The following is an 18,351-nucleotide window of genomic DNA, read 5'->3' as shown; positions in this document are numbered from 1 at the left end:
GCTACGCGCATCAGCATAACTGATGATCGCGAGATGGTAACTCACTCTCTATCCAAGTACAGCATCATATGCAAGGCCAATGTAGATACATCCGCTCAACCTATCTCTGCGATCACTCGAAGATAGGAGAAAGATGATAGCAACCAAATAGAGCTAGGTAGATACAATCAGTTACATCTCAGTGCGCGCAAATACAAGTCGCAATATACGGTCGTCATCATTATAATAAACGTGTGTCTTCATTCCCAGTAACCTGAATGTTATTTGTAGTGCGGTGGAAGAAATAATCCTACGGGGTGCAATAGTGCAATTATCGATGCAATCTGGATTGTGTTTCGGGATTAGAACCAGTTGAGAAACCAAGTGTATCGATCGCTGTAACCAGTGCATATAGGTCGAAGACGGAACATTATTGTTGGTCCTTCGAAGCCAGATTCGATCGAAGAGACAAAGTGCAGTGAACAGTGGATACATTGCTTGATGCAGCGTGGTTCTGCCATTTGCACGATCGTCGTTGAAAGGCGGTTATTGTTCCCGTTGTTGGTGCATGATCGTATTGTGGCGGCGCATTAGGCTGTTTCAGGAAGGATTAGTGGACGAACGGTTTTGATGGCTGTTTCAATTCATCGGCAGTAACGATTCGACTCCATTCCCATACCGGCGAGCATCGAGAGAAACAGCAGGATTTGAGCTAAGTACATAGTCATAAGGAGGTAGTCGAAGGGTGGCGATAAGAACGCATGATCTTTCGCCCACACTGACCGTTTGCATGCGGTGGAAACGGCCGTCAATAAAGCATAAATTATTGAATGATTGCATTTATTTGGTTTGGGGGTTGAATTGGTTCGCTGAGTTGAGTCCACCTTGCGTTCATTGGTTCATTATATTGTTCCGATTAGCTACTCTGTCATTCTGTGGGTTCTGTCAAGCGCTAAGTCGTTCGGTATCGCGGTTCGGTTGCAACTTTTGTGAAGTGCTAGCAGTGAAATAGTGAGCAAAATGGTGAAACCCGATTTGAGAAAGCTAACGAAGAAGGAAAGGCAGTTGCGAGACATGGTGGAGTCCATTGGAGAGTTTGTACAAGGGTACAGTGAAGCTCGCGATAAAGGTTCCGTACCCGCAAGGCTTAGTAAGTTGGATGAAGTGTATGACTCTTTTGTGATGTTCGGGCCGAAATTGAAATAAATCTCGAGCAATACGATGAACAAGAAGAGGATTCGAAGGAGCTTTCCGAAGAAGCCCGCAAGCAGAAAGCGGCCAAAGAGAAGGAGCAAGGTGAACAAAACTCCAAAGTTCTGAAGGCATTCATCAACCAGTACTTCAGCTTGAAACAGTCTTTAGAAGCATTCATGCAAGGTCCTGGTTCAAGTATTCAGCAGTTTCCTGTACAGCACGCCAACGGTCAGACTCCAATGCCAGCCATGCGTGTCAAGCTACCTGAGTTGAAGTTGCCGACGTTTCGAGGATCACTGATGGATTGGGTCACATTCAGGGACACTTTCAAAAACCTGATTGTTGACAATCCACACTTGAACGATATTGATCGGTTCACCTACCTTCGCACGTCGTTGGCCGGAGAAGCGCTACAGCAAATCGCTTCGATTGACATCACTACGGCCAATTACTCCGTAGCGTGGAGAACACTTGAGTCGCGTTACGAAAACAAAAAGTTGCTGGTCAAATCCCACCTCGACGCTTTGTTCGCGATCAATCCAATGAAGAAGGAGTCGTTCGAAGCGCTAAACCATGTTATCGGCGAATTTGAAAAACATCTTCAGATGCTGGAGAAACTCGGGGAGCCCACCAAAGACTGGAGCACACTTTTGGCTCATATGCTCGCAGGCAAATTAGATTCCATAACGTTGCGCTTGTGGGAAACGGAACATCGTTCTACGGATGTTCCCAAGTTCGAAGACATGATGAAGTTTCTGTCAAGCCATTGCACAGTTTTGCGATCGATTACGGGTGAATCTCACGTACCAATGGAGGTGAAGAAACATCTGAAGGTGAGCAGCAGTTACCCGGTTCAGCAGCAGTCGTGTTTTATTTGCAACGACGGACAACATTGGCCCTATCAATGCAAGATGTTCAAAGGAATGCGAGTCGACGAACGAAGAAACGTTGTGAAGAATAGTGATTTGTGCTTCAATTGTCTTTCTCGTGGTCATGCTGCCAAGTTTTGCTCGCGAGGTACGTGTCGTGTTTGTGGACAGCGACATCATTCATTGTTGCACCTGAACACCAGTGAACAGCAAGCTCCGCAACCGAACAAGCGCTTCCAACAAATTTCGCAGAACCCACATTCAAATCAGATGACATCAACCTCACAACAGAGAAAGCCAACTCAATCTAATCCTCAGCAATCCACCAACCAATCTTCCAAATCCCCCATTCCTATTGCCAATCCAAGCATGCTATGTCAATCGTCACCCACACCAGACACTCCCAATATTGTACTAGCCGCTCAAGAAACCAAGGCGTCACGATCAGTTCTTCTCGCAACGGCGATCGTGATCCTTGAGGACCAATTTGGAAACACCATGCAAGCTAGAGCACTACTTGACAGTGGCTCTCAGTTCTGCCTCATATCATAACGAGCATCACAGTAACTGAAGTTCAAACGATCTCGTGAGGCACTTTCTGTTAGTTGTTTCAGAATAATTCTCTTAGAAGTGTAAGCAGCCAATCTTTGCTCGGGTTCGTTCACGTCTTTCGTCGTTCACTGGGGAGGATAATTTCTACGTTCTACCTCAAGTTACACTGAATCTTCCTATCCGGAGGATTGATTCCACCAAATTACAGCTTCCGGTAGACATCGCCCTCGCAGATCCGATGTTTACGGAGCCTGGTTGCGTGGATGTGATTATCGGAGCAAGTCTGTTCTTCGATCTGCTTCACAAGGAGAAAATCAAATTAGGAGATGACGGGCCTATCGTACAAAATACATCACTCGGCTGGATTGTATGCGGAAACCTTCCTGCCGAGACAGACGTGTGCAGACCGCACATTGTCAACACGTGTACGGAGAAGCTCGACGATCTACTCACACGATTCTGGGAGCTGGAGTCGTGTAAAACGGACAGTGTGCTATCGCTGGAGGAATACGCCTGTGAGAAGCTGTTCGATCGCACAACAGTGCGTGATGCAAGTGGCCGTTTCATTGTCACGCTTCCAAAGAAGGAGTACCTAATCCATCAGCTCGGAGATTCACGATCTACGGCGATGCGACGATTCCTCTCCCTGGAGCGTCGTCTGGATACAAACCCGCAGCTGAAGCTGCAATACAGTGAATTTATTCACGAATACCTCCACATGGGTCACATGGAGGAGGTAATTGGGGATGAAGAAGATGCTGCTTTACCACAGTACTTTATCCCACATCATTGCGTCATCAAACCCGATAGTACGACTACGAAACTTAGGGTGGTGTTTGACGCATCGTGCGCTACGTCGACTGGAGTCTCCCTCAACAACGCCTTGATGGTGGGACCGACGGTTCAAGACGACATCATTTCGATCGTTCTTCGCTTCCGATTCCATCGGATTGCCGAAAAAATGTACCGCATGGTACTGCAGCAGTGGGCGGACCGAAAGTTGCACAAAATACTTTGGCGCGACGATCGGAATGAAAGTGTACGGATCTTCCAGTTGAATACCGTTACATACGGCACAGCTTCAGCGCCATATCTGGCGACGAAATGCCTCAAGCGGCTCGCAGAACTGGATGGACAAAAGTATCCCGAGGCAGCAAAAATTCTGAGCATGGATTTCTATGTGGACGATATGATGACAGGCGTAGACAACGAAGAAGAAGGCGTCCAACTATGCAGCGATATGCAGCAATTACTAAAAGGTGGAGGATTCAACTTGCGAAAATGGAGCAGCAACTGTCCAGCCGTTCTGGAGAAAATACCAGCAGAACTTCATGACGTTCGTGCTTCGTTCGAGCTTGACGACTCAAGTGCTACCATCAAAACTCTTGGGCTGATTTGGGAGCCTAGGATCGACGTTTTTCGCTTCAAGGTGCCGGAGTGGAACTCATCGGTCATCTGCAAGCGATCAGTTATTTCCGATTTGGCTCGAATTTTTGATCCTCTCGGGCTAATTGGAACTGTAACCGTTTCAGCCAAAATATTCGTCCAAAGTCTCTGGAAACTGAAAGTGTCTTGGGACGAACCTCTGCAAAACGAACTTCGGGAGCAATGGGCCGAGTTTCGAATAAGTCTGTCCAGGCTTGAATTCCTTGAAATCCCAAGGTGGATCGCATATCGGAAAAACTGTCTTTCTGTGGAGCTTCATGGTTTTTGCGATGCTTCGACGAAGGCCTACGGGGCGTGCATATATGTTCGGTGTACGCATTCGGATAGGACAATCACCACTAATCTGCTGGTAGCAAAGTCACGAGTCTCCCCGCTAGCAGAGCTGGGAAAGAAAAGGAAGCAGCTCACAATTCCTCGGCTAGAGTTGTCCTCCGCTGTACTGTTAGCTCATCTCTACGAGAAAACAGTTGCAAGCATTCCGGTTTCCTCCCAGTCATATTTCCACACCGACTCCATGATTGTGCGTTACTGGATCTCATCAAATCCGTCGCGGTACCAAATGTTCGTGGCGAATAGGATCTCGGAAGTGCAACACCTGACGAAAAATGGTACGTGGAGACACGTAGCAGGAACGGAGAATCCAGCGGATGCACTTTCGCGCGGCATTACACCAGGAGATCTACAAAACAATTCGCTGTGGTGGGAAGGTCCACCCTGGCTGAAACAAGAAAGGGAATACTGGCCAGAAACCCAAGAAGTCGTATTGGAAGAACTGGATCGATCGCACCTCGAGGAAAGTTCTGCTGTAGTATCCGTAGCTACAATCTCATCTTTAGCCTACGTTCCACGTTGCACCGGCTAGAAAAAATTGTTGCACTACTGCTGCGTTTTAAATACAACACTCTCCATGCACGCGGGTCAATCTCCAAAAGGCTCGGTGCGGTGACACTCTCGGAGCGAGAGGACGCGCTACAGAAACTAGTGAAATTGTCACAGCATGAATGTTTCTCCCAAGAAATCGTCGACCTTGAAAGAAAGGGGGAAGTTCGCCCAACGTCTCGAATCAAGACATTACACCCACGTTTGATTGAAGGCGTACTCCGAGTCGGCGGCCGGCTGGAAAATGCCCCAATCTCCATGAATCGGAAGCATCCCATACTGTTGGACAAAATCATCCTCTGACATTCATGATCATGCGTCGTTTCCACTTTGAACATCTTCACGCTGGACCTCAACTGTTGGTAGCCAGTGTACGCGAACAATATTGGCCTCTCAGCGCTCGAAGTCTTGCTCGTACGATTGTGCACAGATGCCTCACCTGTTTCCGTAATAAGCCAGTCGTGCAGGATCAATTGATGGCCGATCTCCCAGTGGAACGAGTCACTCCAGCTCCACCTTTTCTCCGGGTTGGCGTTGATTATTGCGGTCCTTTCCTGATCTGCTACCCCAACAGAAGGCGAACTACAGTGAAGCATTACGCTGCAATTTTGTATGCCTGGTCACCAAAGCGGTTAATATTGAGATGTTTGCAGATTTAAATACTTCAGGATTCCTGGCCGCTCTGAAGAGGTTCGTGGTCAAGAGGGAGAAACCGGTCCTCATAATGTGCGACAACGGGTCCAACTTTGTTGGAGCAAGGCGGCAGCTAGACGAATTAGCTGCACTTTTCAAGGATCAGCAGTCCCAGTGTTCAATCGCAGCTGGCGCTGCGGACATAGGGATTGAATTTAAATTCATTCCAGCCAAATCCCCAAACTTCGGCGGTTTGTGGGAGGCGGCAGTCAAGTCAATGAAGCAGCATTTGAAGAAGACGATTGGCCTAAGAACGGTTACTCCCGATGAGCTCAACACGGTCTTGACACAAATCGAAGCGTGTCTGAACTCCAGGCCGCTCACGCAAATCAGCAACGATCCTAGCGACTTGAGCGTACTGACACCCGGACATTTTCTTGTGCAGCGACCATTGACTGCGGTGGCAGGGCCGTGGCTGAAGGATATTCCGGAGGGTCGACTCTAAAGGTGGCAGCAGGCGGAAAGCTTTGTCCAGCGAGTGTGATCCAGATGGTCCACGCAATACTTGTCCGACTTGCATAACAGGACCAAGTGGTCCCGGCAGAAGAACAATTTATTTGTGGGCACTATGGTGCTGATCAAGGAAGACAACCTCCCTCCTCTTAAATGGCTCCCTAGGCAGAGTGACTCAGGTTCATCCCGGAGCCGATGGAAATATCAGGGTCGTCACCGTGCGGACCAGGGATGGGAACATCATTCGTGCTATCTCAAAGATATGCATCTTACCCATTTCCGACAACGACCAACCACCAGTGACTGGGGAGAACTAGGCCTCCCCCAACGAAGGCGCAAGGGCGCCTGCGGGAGCCACCCGGCTCCCGCATACCAGTTAAGTCTTTGTGTTTTATTGAATTTCAAAAAGCTTAAGGAATGTTTTGTTTGCATAGCCACCACGTTGCCGCGGCCGGTGGCTAATCAGAGATGCCATCCACGAGAGACAACTTCTACGAATACCCATCGTCATTCCGTCAACGCCTGTGATTGCCGAGATGATCGGATTGCCAGTGTAGTCTAGCTGCTTCTCTTTCCGGGTGATACCCGGACAGATTTCGCGAAGAATACACCCCAAGTCACGGAATCAGACACGCCCCCGTGTCTATGTTTACTCGTCAAGCTTCTACCTGTGCCTCCATCAGTTTGCGGTCAATCTGGGAAATCCGTCGTACGATTTGCTCATCGTGGTCAACTCGAGATCGTCGTTTGGCAGCCGCAAGTATCATCCCATCATCCACCACACCAGAACTCTCTGGTTGGATTAAATCCGTTCAATCTGGCGAACGCAACATCATCGGCGCAGGAGCGTCCGCGGAGGCGCGCAAGCCTCCGCAACAGGGAAGTCGTTTTTAGATTGTTTTTGACCTTTAAAAAATCGCCTCTCATCTGTTTCAGTCGATCAACTCGCAGACGGCACTGTGCTGGAGCGCACAGCCATTGTGAACATCTATAACACCGACATCGGAGGGAATTCTGCGGGATCGATTCAAACGGAGGACGAGGATTCGTATTCGACGAATATCAGGAACAAGGATAAGGAATAATTACTCCCACGCTGGTGGTGCGACACCATCGATACTCCAGAATTGCAAGTGAAAACTAAATATTGTAAAATAGTTCTATTTGATAGTAGTGAAATGAGAGTTGATTTTGAATTCAAAGATGTTCTACTCTAGCATAGGGCCTATACTTCCTTTTGAAATACCGCGTATTCCAAGGCGGCCGGTATGTAAAATATCGAACAGTTTAGTTATTCCTTTTTTACATTTTGGCCCACTCTGCTACGCGCATCAGCATAACTGATGATCGCGAGATGGTAACTCACTCTCTATCCAAGTACAGCATCATATGCAAGGCCAATGTAGATACATCCGCTCAACCTATCTCTGCGATCACTCGAAGATAGGAGAAAGATGATAGCAACCAAATAGAGCTAGGTAGATACAATCAGTTACATCTCAGTGCGCGCAAATACAAGTCGCAATATACGGTCGTCATCATTATAATAAACGTGTGTCTTCATTCCCAGTAACCTGAATGTTATTTGTAGTGCGGTGGAAGAAATAATCCTACGGGGTGCAATAGTGCAATTATCGATGCAATCTGGATTGTGTTTCGGGATTAGAACCAGTTGAGAAACCAAGTGAATCGATCGCTGTAACCAGTGCATATAGGTCGAAGACGGAACACCCCTAGCAAATATTTTGATGTTATATTTTGATACCTGGTTGTTAAACTTCGAGCCAAAGTAAATGTTTTTAAAAATATGCAGTATATGCAAAATACGACATTTTCAAATGTTAGAAGTAATTTCGAATTGTCAGTGGGAAACCCATTTTCAGAACTTCAGTGGGAAACCCGAATATGTTGGATCTTGTCAGTTAAATGGGGGTTAGTCAAGGCTGCCAGATCCCTGGCTTTTCGCATTTGTCTTTTGACATTTTTCTTAGCCTTCTAATGCCCAAAACCGGTCTTGGGGCAGGCTAAGAAAAAAGGCTACTTTGAATATTATTTGTTATTTTCAATTGTGCAGAATTGGGAAAGCTTTTAATAATAAAATTCTTAATGCATCTAAGCGTAGATTAAAATACAATTTAAAAATTCTCCATATTTTTGACCCTTCCTTCGGAAGTGTCTATAATTTCACTTTGTATGCGTTACGCAGGTGTGTTACGTATTAATATATCAAGAAATCTCGGGAATTATTAAATTAAATGTATGGTATTTGAAACAAATTCACTTTGATATTGAAAATATAATTATAACAAATGATATGATATGGAATTATGCCTATTTTTCTGATTTGTTTCAAAGAAACAAATGATTTTAATTGAGGAACATATAGAAGCATGTACAAAAAAATCTTCTCAGAAAAGCAAAAACGTAAAAATTGAAAGGGATTTCAAAAATTTCTTCAGTGGAAGCTAGATAGCAAATGTGAGCATGTTTTGAGACACTAATAGATCACTTGTATGCATGTATGTGTGCGTATGTGTGCAAATTCTGAAATTTACTGCCATAAAAATCTCGCTCATTTTTAAGGTATTGAACAAGTTTAGTTTTACCAAATTAGGCATCCATAAGGCGAAATATATGTTATTATTGAACGCTATTAAGTTTCGCTCAGATCAATGACTGATTTAGTTAGTTCTGGATTAATTAATATCGAGGTCTCTGGAAATTACGAGCGTTAACCAGCGTTACGATAGTTACTAACCATGTCACAATAGTTATTCAATCCGACGAGCGCCTTATAGATAGGCAGCATGAAGTACAGTACGTTATCATTCGTTAAGTTGTCACTTAACCCATGACATCCGCCTTTGGGTAGGCAATTATTCTGTCACTTTCACGGTAAATCGCCGTGGGAAGCTGAGTAGTTTTATCTCGTTTTAAATACTGGAGTCTGGAAAAAATATCCTTATAACTAAGGAAGGGTCAAATTCTCACTGTAGGTGGATTAATCTGGGTTTTTAATCTTGAAAGATGCATAATTTTCTGTTCCTTCGTGTTTTTGTCCGCGTTGCTTTGAAGAGTGAAATATTTATAGTTTAGCATTTATAACCTTCTTCATTTTTAACCTATTTCTAACTAGTCGACACGGCAGGCGTTGTCCTGCATAGTAGGCGAAAATGCGCGCTCTGAGCTGCTGAAGCGAAATTCCTATACAAATCTTAATTTCAGTTTTCACCATTTACTCATCCTAGTAGTCTTAGACTACCTTGACAAAGGAATAACAATGCAACAGACTAAATGCACAAACAGTTTCCACTTTTTACAAGACATAACTTACATTGTGTTTGATAGTATTGACACATGATGAACCAATAACTTAGGCAAACAAAGTATTTCAAGGAACGCAAACTTCATACCTTCTGACTTTCTGATAATGACAAAAATGACATCGAACAGATCAATCTATATAATTAAGAATAAGATAATGGGAGAGAATATCTATTAAAGTTGTAAATATAATGTCTTTTGAGCCAGTTCAACAGTGTCTTAATGGACGACATGATCCTTGTACGGCTGGAAAACTGCTTCAAAAGTTATTAGCTTGTGTTTTTTTATAAATCGGGAATTGAACACTTTCTTATATTTGATAAAAAAAACTTCCGTCTCTGTTTCTACGATGAAGCATGGGGCCATGTAAGTCGGATAAACTGCTTCGGTTGATTTTGTGCGCGTACAATGACAATAGACGTCTAAATAGCATAGAAACTGGCTAAGTAATGTGACTCTGACAAGAAACTGACAAAACTGTCTTTAAACGATTACGATGTTAGCTAGCATGAGACCTCTCTGACTATCTATGAACGTAACTCCCTCTGATTTAGTTGCAATAGCGTCTTCTTGGACGACATGTTCCGTGTACGGCTGGCAAACTGCTTCGAACGGAATTATAGTTGACGTTTATTCGTTGTGCCTGTGCCGTTGCTTCATTCCGTTTACCCACTATTAGGAATCTTATCATGATGAATATCATGTTGAAGAGACAGTCTTTTCGATGCCGCCACCCGGAAACGACGCAGAACATGGTGCACAGTTTTGAAGAATCCCTCACTGACACTCAGTCGCCCTTACCACGAGCGTATCTTCCCCATGTTGTGAGGCGCTCCTAACATGGGGAACATACGCTCGATCCGATTTGCAATCCCAGAGAAGAGCTGACTTGAGGTCAGTCATCTTCCCCAGACACAATTATAACTTTAGAATTATTAAGGATGTTCGGTAGTTAAAGGTAACAGTATTGCAAAGCAATTAACATATTTAGATTTACTTTTCACGTTATCGTTTGTAAAAACATTAATAAATAAAAAATAAAAATTAAGGAATACTTGGTTCCAAAATAAATAGAAAGCTGGTAAAATTCTTCCATATCACACATTAGTAAAACATAAAAGCATGGTGAACAAGAATCATTTAAAGAAATATATTGAACAATTTGTCCAACTGGCCCAACTGCCGGTACAGCTCACTGAACACAGAACTAGATCTCTTTCCACTTTCTGCGGCCTTTGCCCCACCAGAACTATGTCCTCCATCCGTCTCCCCTGCTTCCTTGGCCGATTGCATCGCGCACCAAATCGTACTGATTAGCCTCTGGTAGAGGAACGATTGTCTGCACATCGGTTTGCTCAGATTCAAGTGGTCGTCTTTAGTCAGGTAAAAATCACCTTCGTCGAGACGTGCAGATTTTTCCGTAACGATTTGCAATGGCAGCTTGAACGAGGTCAGCACGGTGGCATTACCCTCGCATACGCTCACAATCTCCGGCTTTCTTGGCAGTTGGTTGATAGTTTTAAGGAACGTTTTGTGCAGATGAAGTAGACGAAGGGAGTTTTCTTCCAGCTCACGCACTTCAACAGATGGCCAAACTAGAGCGGAAGTGTGTTGCTTCAGTTTGGCGATGGCACTGCCTCTGTGAGGCGTTCCAAGGAACATAACGGCACGAGAATTTGCTGCAATCTGGCGAACGCCCGGATCATCACTGGCAGCGGCTTGGTTTATAATACTTTTGATCAGGAGGCCACCCATCGAGTGACCAACCCAAACGACGGGACGATCCTGACCGATGTTGGACTTGGCGAGTTTTCTGAGAAATTCTGCAGCACGTTTCTCCAGCTTTCCATCGTACTTTTCGCAGGGGCATCCACTGGCCGACCACTGCGACAGTGAGGATTCATAGTTGAGACCGATAACGCGAATGTTGGGGAAGTCCTTGGGCAGCCACTCCATGGGCCAGCAGAAGGACCGCCCGATAGATTCGTCACCCAACGGTTCCTGGAGCCACTTTTCGCCGGAGACGCTGTAGCGGCCTTCCAGATTGTTGCGTACACCGGGGCTGGTGTACTTTTCGTCCGCCACTAGCGGAAGATCCGGGAACACAACGGACCACTCCGAGGACAGTGGTTCGTCTTCCTGGAGAGCCTGGATCAGCTCCTGGGTGGCGGTGTCGCTGATCGAGGGATGAGATTTCGGCGGTGTCGGTTGGAGTGTGAGCAGTTCTGCGTCGTCGTACGATGCGATACCCTCTGGAAGAGCAATAGAAAAATGATACCACAGTTAATGCAAGTTGACAGTAGTTTATAAAATAAATTATCATAATTGACGTAACTCTAAATAATTATAAAATAAATAAAAAGTTAGGGTTTCCATATTAGGTGCAGCATCTTGATAATTGAAACAGTCATGCAATAAAATTTGATATTGTATAACTTAAATTTGAATTCAAATAAATACAATAAATTAGGCGACACAAATATTATCATTTGCATCTTAACGCATCACGTATGTTCATGATATGAGATCAAGTTTATAAGAGGTTCAGAAAATTATAATTTTTACATCCGCAATCAAATACAAAGCCAAGAAGATATGCCCAGAACCGTGACATGACAGATTATAGTTTGTCAGCCTCAAATTATACGTTTTGACGTTTTTTTTTTGTTTCAGATATTTCATCCCCAATTAATTTTCAATCAAGATGAACAATACAAATGGGCTGAATTGGTTACTATTTTGAGCAAGAATTGAGAAAGTGTAGTAATCGCATATTAAACGTTAACAATGCCTGAATGAAAAATAACGTTAATAAAGTAATTAAAAAATTCGACTTTGTTTGATGTACTATACAAAAACAGCAAGCCGCACTACGTATCCAGAGGGGAAGGTGCGCTTACCTTCTGCATGAGCCTTATTTGCGTCGCCGTCGTCGTCGAAAGAAGATTTTCTGGCGGACCAATTAAACAGTCGTTGTCGTTGTATCAAAGATTTCGGGGCCAGATCTCCCGAAGCATTGTCCTTTACAGTAACAGTCGGAGTCGAACCGGTTTTTGTTAGACTTCCAGCATTCGCGGAGTCAGACAGGTCGTTCATTTGATTCCTTGCATGCTCGACATTGGAAGACGTTAGATTGACGGAAGAATGTTTCTTACCTAAAAGACTAGCTGCCTGTGGTTTGAGATCCTTTTGTCGCCACGTCACAAATACACCACCTGTAAACAGCATATCTCGGAATTAGAATAATGCTTGGAAAATAATTTAAGCTCTAGACAAACCTAATAATCCATGAACGAAGATAACATCTACATCAGGCTTGTTTTTCCTGCGGCCTTTCGGGAACAACGGATATACATTGGACTCGTAGCTGAAGCTGTTCGGATCATCTTGGTCCAGATTCGAAAGGGTGAGATCGGTCGTCACCTGCATGCGCATATCGACATCCCGCTGCCATTTGGACAGAATATTAATCCACCCACTGGCAAAAAAGTCATAGGCATGATCTCCACAAACAGAGAGGTTGGCAATGATTCTTGCGAGTATCAGCTTCATGTCAATGTTGTCTTTGTACAGTTTCTCGACTTCGATGAGCTCCAACAGGCCGCCATTTTCAATTATTTTGCGACAGTTCTTCTCCACGGTGGTCAAATGTACCAACGCACTGAGAGCTTGTTTCAGCTGTTCGTTTTCGAAACGTGAAACGTACAGTCTATGATCGACCACGTCATCGCCGACCGGTTCCTTAATCTGATGGGATGTAAATGTATGTTCCAGCACGTACTCTGCGCATTGATCCGGTGCTAACTTTTCGAGGAGCCCTTTGATGCTGGCCAACACTTCGTGTGTTGACTTTTCCACTCCATACTGACGCGGTGGCAGGAACCAACGGGAATCACAGTTCGAACGGGCCAGAGAGATTGCTGTCTGAGCATCACATAGTTGGGCCAGATGTTGGAAATCCCAATCTGGAGAAAAGGAAATGTTTAGTAAATATCAGTCAAATTCAATGACTATATTGACTATTCGATATCATGGATGAATTGTACCTTTTGTCACATCTTTCACACCAACGAACGAGGGAAAGCGTGCAATGAATATGAATTGTACAGGTCAGTGCTTTCTAATACGGATATTAGCTCACGTGAAAATCGTATGGCTGTCTAATCTAATATTAAATCTATGAACCATGATCATGACGTTCGCGATGCACTCACCTTTCAAATGATCGATAAGCGCAAGCTGCTTGATGGCCTTCAACCTGTCGCTCTGGTCGCCTTCTTGGGCAATTTTAAGCAATCTCCAAGCCACTGAGTGTTTTAGTGCCTTCCACCATTTACCGAAAGGCTGCACCACCACGTTAACTAACCGGCTATTCTCCCGTTCCTGCTCCAGCTGTTCCTGCAGCGATTGCCTATAAATGTGATGCTTGATGTAAATATAGTCCGGGCGTTTGCGATCGATGTCCAGTACACGGGTGTCCACCAAATTACTCAAGCTTGAGTACGTACGATAAGCCTCGTAGCTTACAAGGCCAATGCTGCAATAATCAAAAACGTGGTTTGAGGAAATTACGCTTTATTTTATCGAACGGCTACGCATATGGCGGCATTAGGGGTGCGTTTTCTTCTGCGATAATATCCAAAAAGCAAAGCTAGCCCATTGAGTGTTCTTTGGGAAATTAGAATGTTGAATTCCGCATGGAAGCTACACCAGTTTCATAAAATTTTACTCCCTGCAAAACCATTTACTGTTCTATTCTTAAACTTGTATATACTAGAACATGCTCAATAATTTCGACGAGAAAGATAAAAGGAAACCCCCACTCTGCCACATATCGTACGATACTCACAATGATGCCAACCCACATCCACCGAACAGTTTGTTATACAGCTTCAAGTCGTGGTACATAGTTCTGTGCTCAAAACTGCATTATAGTCCTTCAAAACTGATCCCAAAAATTCACAGGGCGTAACCCCACTTTTGATTTGTAGTCCACTGGAATTTGTCCTTGAGTTCCACTCTTCGTTGCTTGATTTCAATATGCACTAGCACTAGCAACAATTTTATCGCACTTCAAGCTCCACTCTCAATCAAAACGAATGTAGCTCACAATTTGATTAAGCTGCAGCTGTAAGTTGATTATCACTTCGCGTAGAAGAGGACTTTCCTCTTCCCGAATAAAACACTTCCGACTCTTGGTGATTCTGGATTATGAATGAGCTGTCCGAAACCGACAGTGAATTAAAAAGGGTACTGGGGAGGCTCGACGTCCGTCGTACGATATTAGAATTTTGTAAACAAGCCACCCAACGGACTGCGCGCATAGAGTCGTTTCGCTTGCTCACTCATGGAACATAGCGTGCGCACGAAAGAGACCGCTAGCCAGACAACGACATCAGCAGATCAAAACATCCAAACACGTCACCTTCTTCGCCGCCGCCCACCACCCAGCGATCCACGAGCGATTAGCATTCACTGCTTTGTGGACTGACGACGACGGGGATGACGATGAGGTGTTTTGAAATCAACGAACTTTTTCCTGATGGCTAGCCTGGCGCTAATAAAACCTTCGCGAATGCAAAATAATTGCGGCCGATAGAATGGAAGGCCGGTTTGGTGATCGAGGTTGAGATTTGGGTGGGTACTACACTCTGGCACTATGGATGACTATGCGTCACCACTGCATAAACAAACATGCTAACTAGTGAGTGTTGTTATTTTGCACGTTGTTTTCAAATCGGGTTGCTGTGAATCGTCTATTTTCAGCTTGTCAACAACAACAACAATATGTTTATCCGGATGCACTTGTAATACTATTTTGTTATTTTTATATTTGCACTACTAATAGTGGCCACAAACATTACGCTACTATAATAGTAATAATAGCAATAATTGCTATCGTAAATAAGAATTATTGTAAACATTCAAATGAAGTAGCGAAAACATATAGGACCGGTTGAACAGGTAAAGGGGTTTAACTATGCAGTATTTAAAAGCATTGGATACTGTACCAAGATTTACCTACTTCGTTAACACGGCTTCTATACAAGAACCATCATCAGCGTTCAGGCTGACCTAGTGGAGACGCATGGTTAAAAAATGGATCGAAAATCAGCAATGGCGGAGCTAAGCCTGGGGCACGATGGGACACGTGACCCAGCAAATAGAATACTTTTCATTTGAATACGCCAAAATTGTTCTGAAAAACCCAGATTAATCCATCTAGCGTGGGTGGTGCCTTTCTCGCACTTAAAGAAACGGTCAAACAGGGCTGCAAAATGGTGAGCTGACATCTGGGAAGGAGCGACCTACACAGCTCTGGTCCTCACAAGTTCCAATCTCACGCTTCCACGGGTCTTCCGATGACACCGCCAGCTAAGGGTTTTGTACTTAGCTGGTAGTGCAGCCTGGGCACTGTTGTCCTTCTGACATCAGCTAGAGTGAGTGGGTGCGACCAAGGGGACCATCGTCCCTAACCCCTAATCCCAAGGCGTTAAGCGACCCGTGCCGAGGGGATGCATGGCTAGGGAGGGACCAAAATGGCCAAAATGGAAAACCGAGTCAATTCTTCAATTAGTGGTAGTAGTGTAGGCGATAACCCCTTCGCAAGAGGTGGGTTGTTCAGGTCTCCGCCTAGGCGGCTTGAAGCAATAGTCGGCAGCTCGGTGCGCAGCGCCAGCGTGGGTCACTTAACCATCTCCCAGGCTACGCCGGTAGAGGTTATAGACGGCCCATGGCCTGTGGGGGCGATGAACTGCATACGCGATGGGCTTACGGCCTTCGAGGTGGTGACGGAATAGCTGGACGACTTTGCGTCATCGAAGCATAATATCAGTAAGGACCTTAAGAGGAGCTTGCTGAAACTTCGAAAGTCGATGTTGGACGTCAAGCTGGAAAGGGCGGTCGGGACGGCCAAGTGCGAACCCGTGAAATCCGTGGAGTCAACGTCTACCCAGACCCAAGGATTCGCGGACTCGGGCAAGGTCGAATCGAACGAAGGCGTGCCAGCGAAGACGGTGGTACCAAAGTCTACCCAGACTGAGGCTCAAGTATTTGCGGGTACTGCGGGAGTGACTGCTCCAACGGAGCAGACACAAAAACGGGGGAGACAGTCTCCAGGGGATGAGCTCCCTGGGGGCCGCTCCAAAACGCGGAGGATTACTACCACGAACAAGGGTAGTGGGGCTGGGTAGCTGAACCCCGGCCAGGTACCTCCAAAACCCAGGAAAGACGATAGTAAGGGGTTACGGCAGGCTGAGAGCTCTCAGCCGCACCATACTAGGGAAATAAAGGGGGATGACGAAAAGAAGGCCCAGGCGAATGAGGGTAGCAAGAACTCTAGGGCAAGCGCCAATCGTTCCAGGGGCGATGCCCTAGTCATCAAGACGGATGAGGCTAAATACTCGGACGTCTTGAAGGCGATGAGGAGTGACGTCAAGCTCGGTGAACTCGGCGCCGACGTACGTCGAATAAAACGTAACCGGATGGGCGAGATGATCCTCGAGCTAAAGCGGGGCGTCTCGCAAAATGGAGCCGCCTACAAGTTGGCAGAGGAAGTCCTAGGCGAGACGGTCAAGGTGAGGGCACTCACGACGGAAGTGAATCTAAGAGTTAAATACCTGGACGAGATCACCGAAGTCGAAGAGCTTGTCACGGCACTGCGGCGATAGTGTGAAGTGGAGGCGTCCACCGCAGCCGTTCGGCTACGGAAAGGTCTGGCAGGGACGCAGGTAGCATTGGTTCGGCTATCTGCAGCGGACGCCTCCAAGGTAGTCAGGTTAGGGAGCGTCAAGGTGGGGTGCTCGGTATGCCCTGTGGGCATATATGAGCAAGTACCTGGAACCGGGGCACAAGCAATGGGACTGCACAGGCCCTGACAGAAGCAATCTCTGCCGACGCTGCGGTTTGGAGGGACATAAGGCACAATGCTGCACGAACCCTCAATTTGGTCAATTTGGGGTGCACGCGGCATCATCATTCTTGATACCAGTCGTGCAGAGGGAAGCAGGCGCGAAGTCGACTCTTCCCACCTTCCGAGGACGTAGGGCGTGGTAAGGCCACCTGGAAAGCCAGCAACGCGCTGGCACGATAACATGGTGTTCTTCTAAAAAAGCGAGTTACGATGTTCGGTGCTGCAAGGACACGCAGCTAACCTCGAGGGTGCGTTGTGCACTGCCCCCCCTTTGAAGCATTACTTTCTGGTTGTACCGAAGGGACTATGGGCTTGGCAGCAATGGAACTGGTTTAGCGGGTTGGGGATGTAGTCCTGCATCCCTCGGTGATCCCTAACCCCGCACTTCCTGGTCAACCCAGGATGTCTGTTGAGCAGATTCCCCCTCCATTGCTTAGGAAGAAAAAAAAACACACACACAGGGGCAGCAGGGACTTTGTCCAAGGGCTTGATGACCCCTCCCCATGGCCACTGCGAGTTAGGCCGGGACCATCGTCCCTAACCCCTAATCCCAAGGCGTTAAGGGGATGCATGGCCAGGGGGTGAAATAATGAGCTAGGCCTTTAACGGAGCCTGTGGGGTACCTGGGCACCCTCCACAGTAATTGTCCCTTACCGCGTCATGCTGGGCTCTGGCGTGGTGGACCTCTTTTCCCGAGCAACTCGTGGGACCAAAATGGAAAACCAAGTCAGTTCTTCAGTTAGTGGTAGTAGTGTAGGCGACTAGGAGGTCAGAGGCAATAGTCGGTAGCTCGGTGCGCAGCGCCAGCGTGGGTCACTTAACCTTCTCCCCGGCTACGCCGGTAGTGGTTATGGACGACCCATGGCTTGTGAGGGCGATGAACCGCAAACGCGATGGGCTTTCAGCCTTCGAGGTGGCGACGGAACAGCTGGACGCCATCATCGACTTTGCGTCATCGAAGCATAATATCAGTAAGGACCTTAAGGGGAGCTTGCTGAAACTTCGAAAGTCGATGTAGGACGCCAAGCTGGAGAGGGCGGTCGGGACGGC

At 46.2% G+C, this 18,351-nt stretch overlaps 4 protein-coding genes across 6 annotated transcripts; 3 read left to right on the top strand and 1 right to left on the bottom strand.

Moving 5' to 3' along the window:
* The first annotated feature begins 999 nt into the window (after nucleotides 1–999).
* On the top strand, nucleotides 1,000–2,594 carry LOC134223122 (uncharacterized). The gene is made up of 2 exons (XM_062702260.1): nucleotides 1,000–1,129; nucleotides 1,210–2,594. The coding sequence occupies exons 1-2, from the start codon at nucleotides 1,000–1,002 to the stop codon at nucleotides 2,592–2,594; spliced, it is 1,515 nt and encodes a 504-aa protein (XP_062558244.1).
* A 238-nt stretch (nucleotides 2,595–2,832) lies between these two features.
* LOC134223121 (uncharacterized) lies at nucleotides 2,833–4,902 on the top strand. The gene has a single exon (XM_062702257.1). It carries the CDS (start codon nucleotides 2,833–2,835, stop codon nucleotides 4,900–4,902), a length of 2,070 nt encoding a protein of 689 aa, XP_062558241.1.
* Nucleotides 4,903–5,643: 741 nt separating this feature from the next.
* LOC134223120 (uncharacterized) lies at nucleotides 5,644–6,057 on the top strand. Its single transcript, XM_062702256.1, has one exon. The coding sequence runs from the start codon at nucleotides 5,644–5,646 to the stop codon at nucleotides 6,055–6,057; it is 414 nt and encodes a 137-aa protein (XP_062558240.1).
* A 4,310-nt stretch (nucleotides 6,058–10,367) lies between these two features.
* Nucleotides 10,368–15,062, bottom strand: LOC134227357 (protein SERAC1). 3 transcript variants are annotated; one of them, XM_062708766.1, is made up of 6 exons: nucleotides 14,923–15,062; nucleotides 14,239–14,609; nucleotides 13,604–13,926; nucleotides 12,668–13,354; nucleotides 12,290–12,604; nucleotides 10,368–11,641 (listed from the first exon to the last, which is right to left on the bottom strand). In XM_062708766.1, the coding sequence occupies exons 2-6, from the start codon at nucleotides 14,295–14,297 to the stop codon at nucleotides 10,530–10,532; spliced, it is 2,496 nt and encodes an 831-aa protein (XP_062564750.1). In that variant the 5' UTR covers nucleotides 14,298–14,609; nucleotides 14,923–15,062; the 3' UTR covers nucleotides 10,368–10,529. The 3 variants fall into 3 exon arrangements, with proteins under 3 accessions (XP_062564750.1, XP_062564749.1, XP_062564751.1); XM_062708765.1 differs by having other exon boundaries at nucleotides 14,239–15,050; XM_062708767.1 differs by having other exon boundaries at nucleotides 12,545–12,604; nucleotides 14,239–15,049.
* Between the last annotated feature and the right edge of the window lie 3,289 nt (nucleotides 15,063–18,351).

The sequence above is a fragment of the Armigeres subalbatus genome, chromosome 3, assembly GCF_024139115.2.
Source record: "Armigeres subalbatus isolate Guangzhou_Male chromosome 3, GZ_Asu_2, whole genome shotgun sequence".
Classification (NCBI taxonomy): Eukaryota; Metazoa; Arthropoda; class Insecta; order Diptera; family Culicidae; genus Armigeres; species Armigeres subalbatus.
The sequence above is the reverse complement of the archived record's forward strand: the minus strand, read 5'-3'. Positions and strand labels throughout refer to the sequence as shown.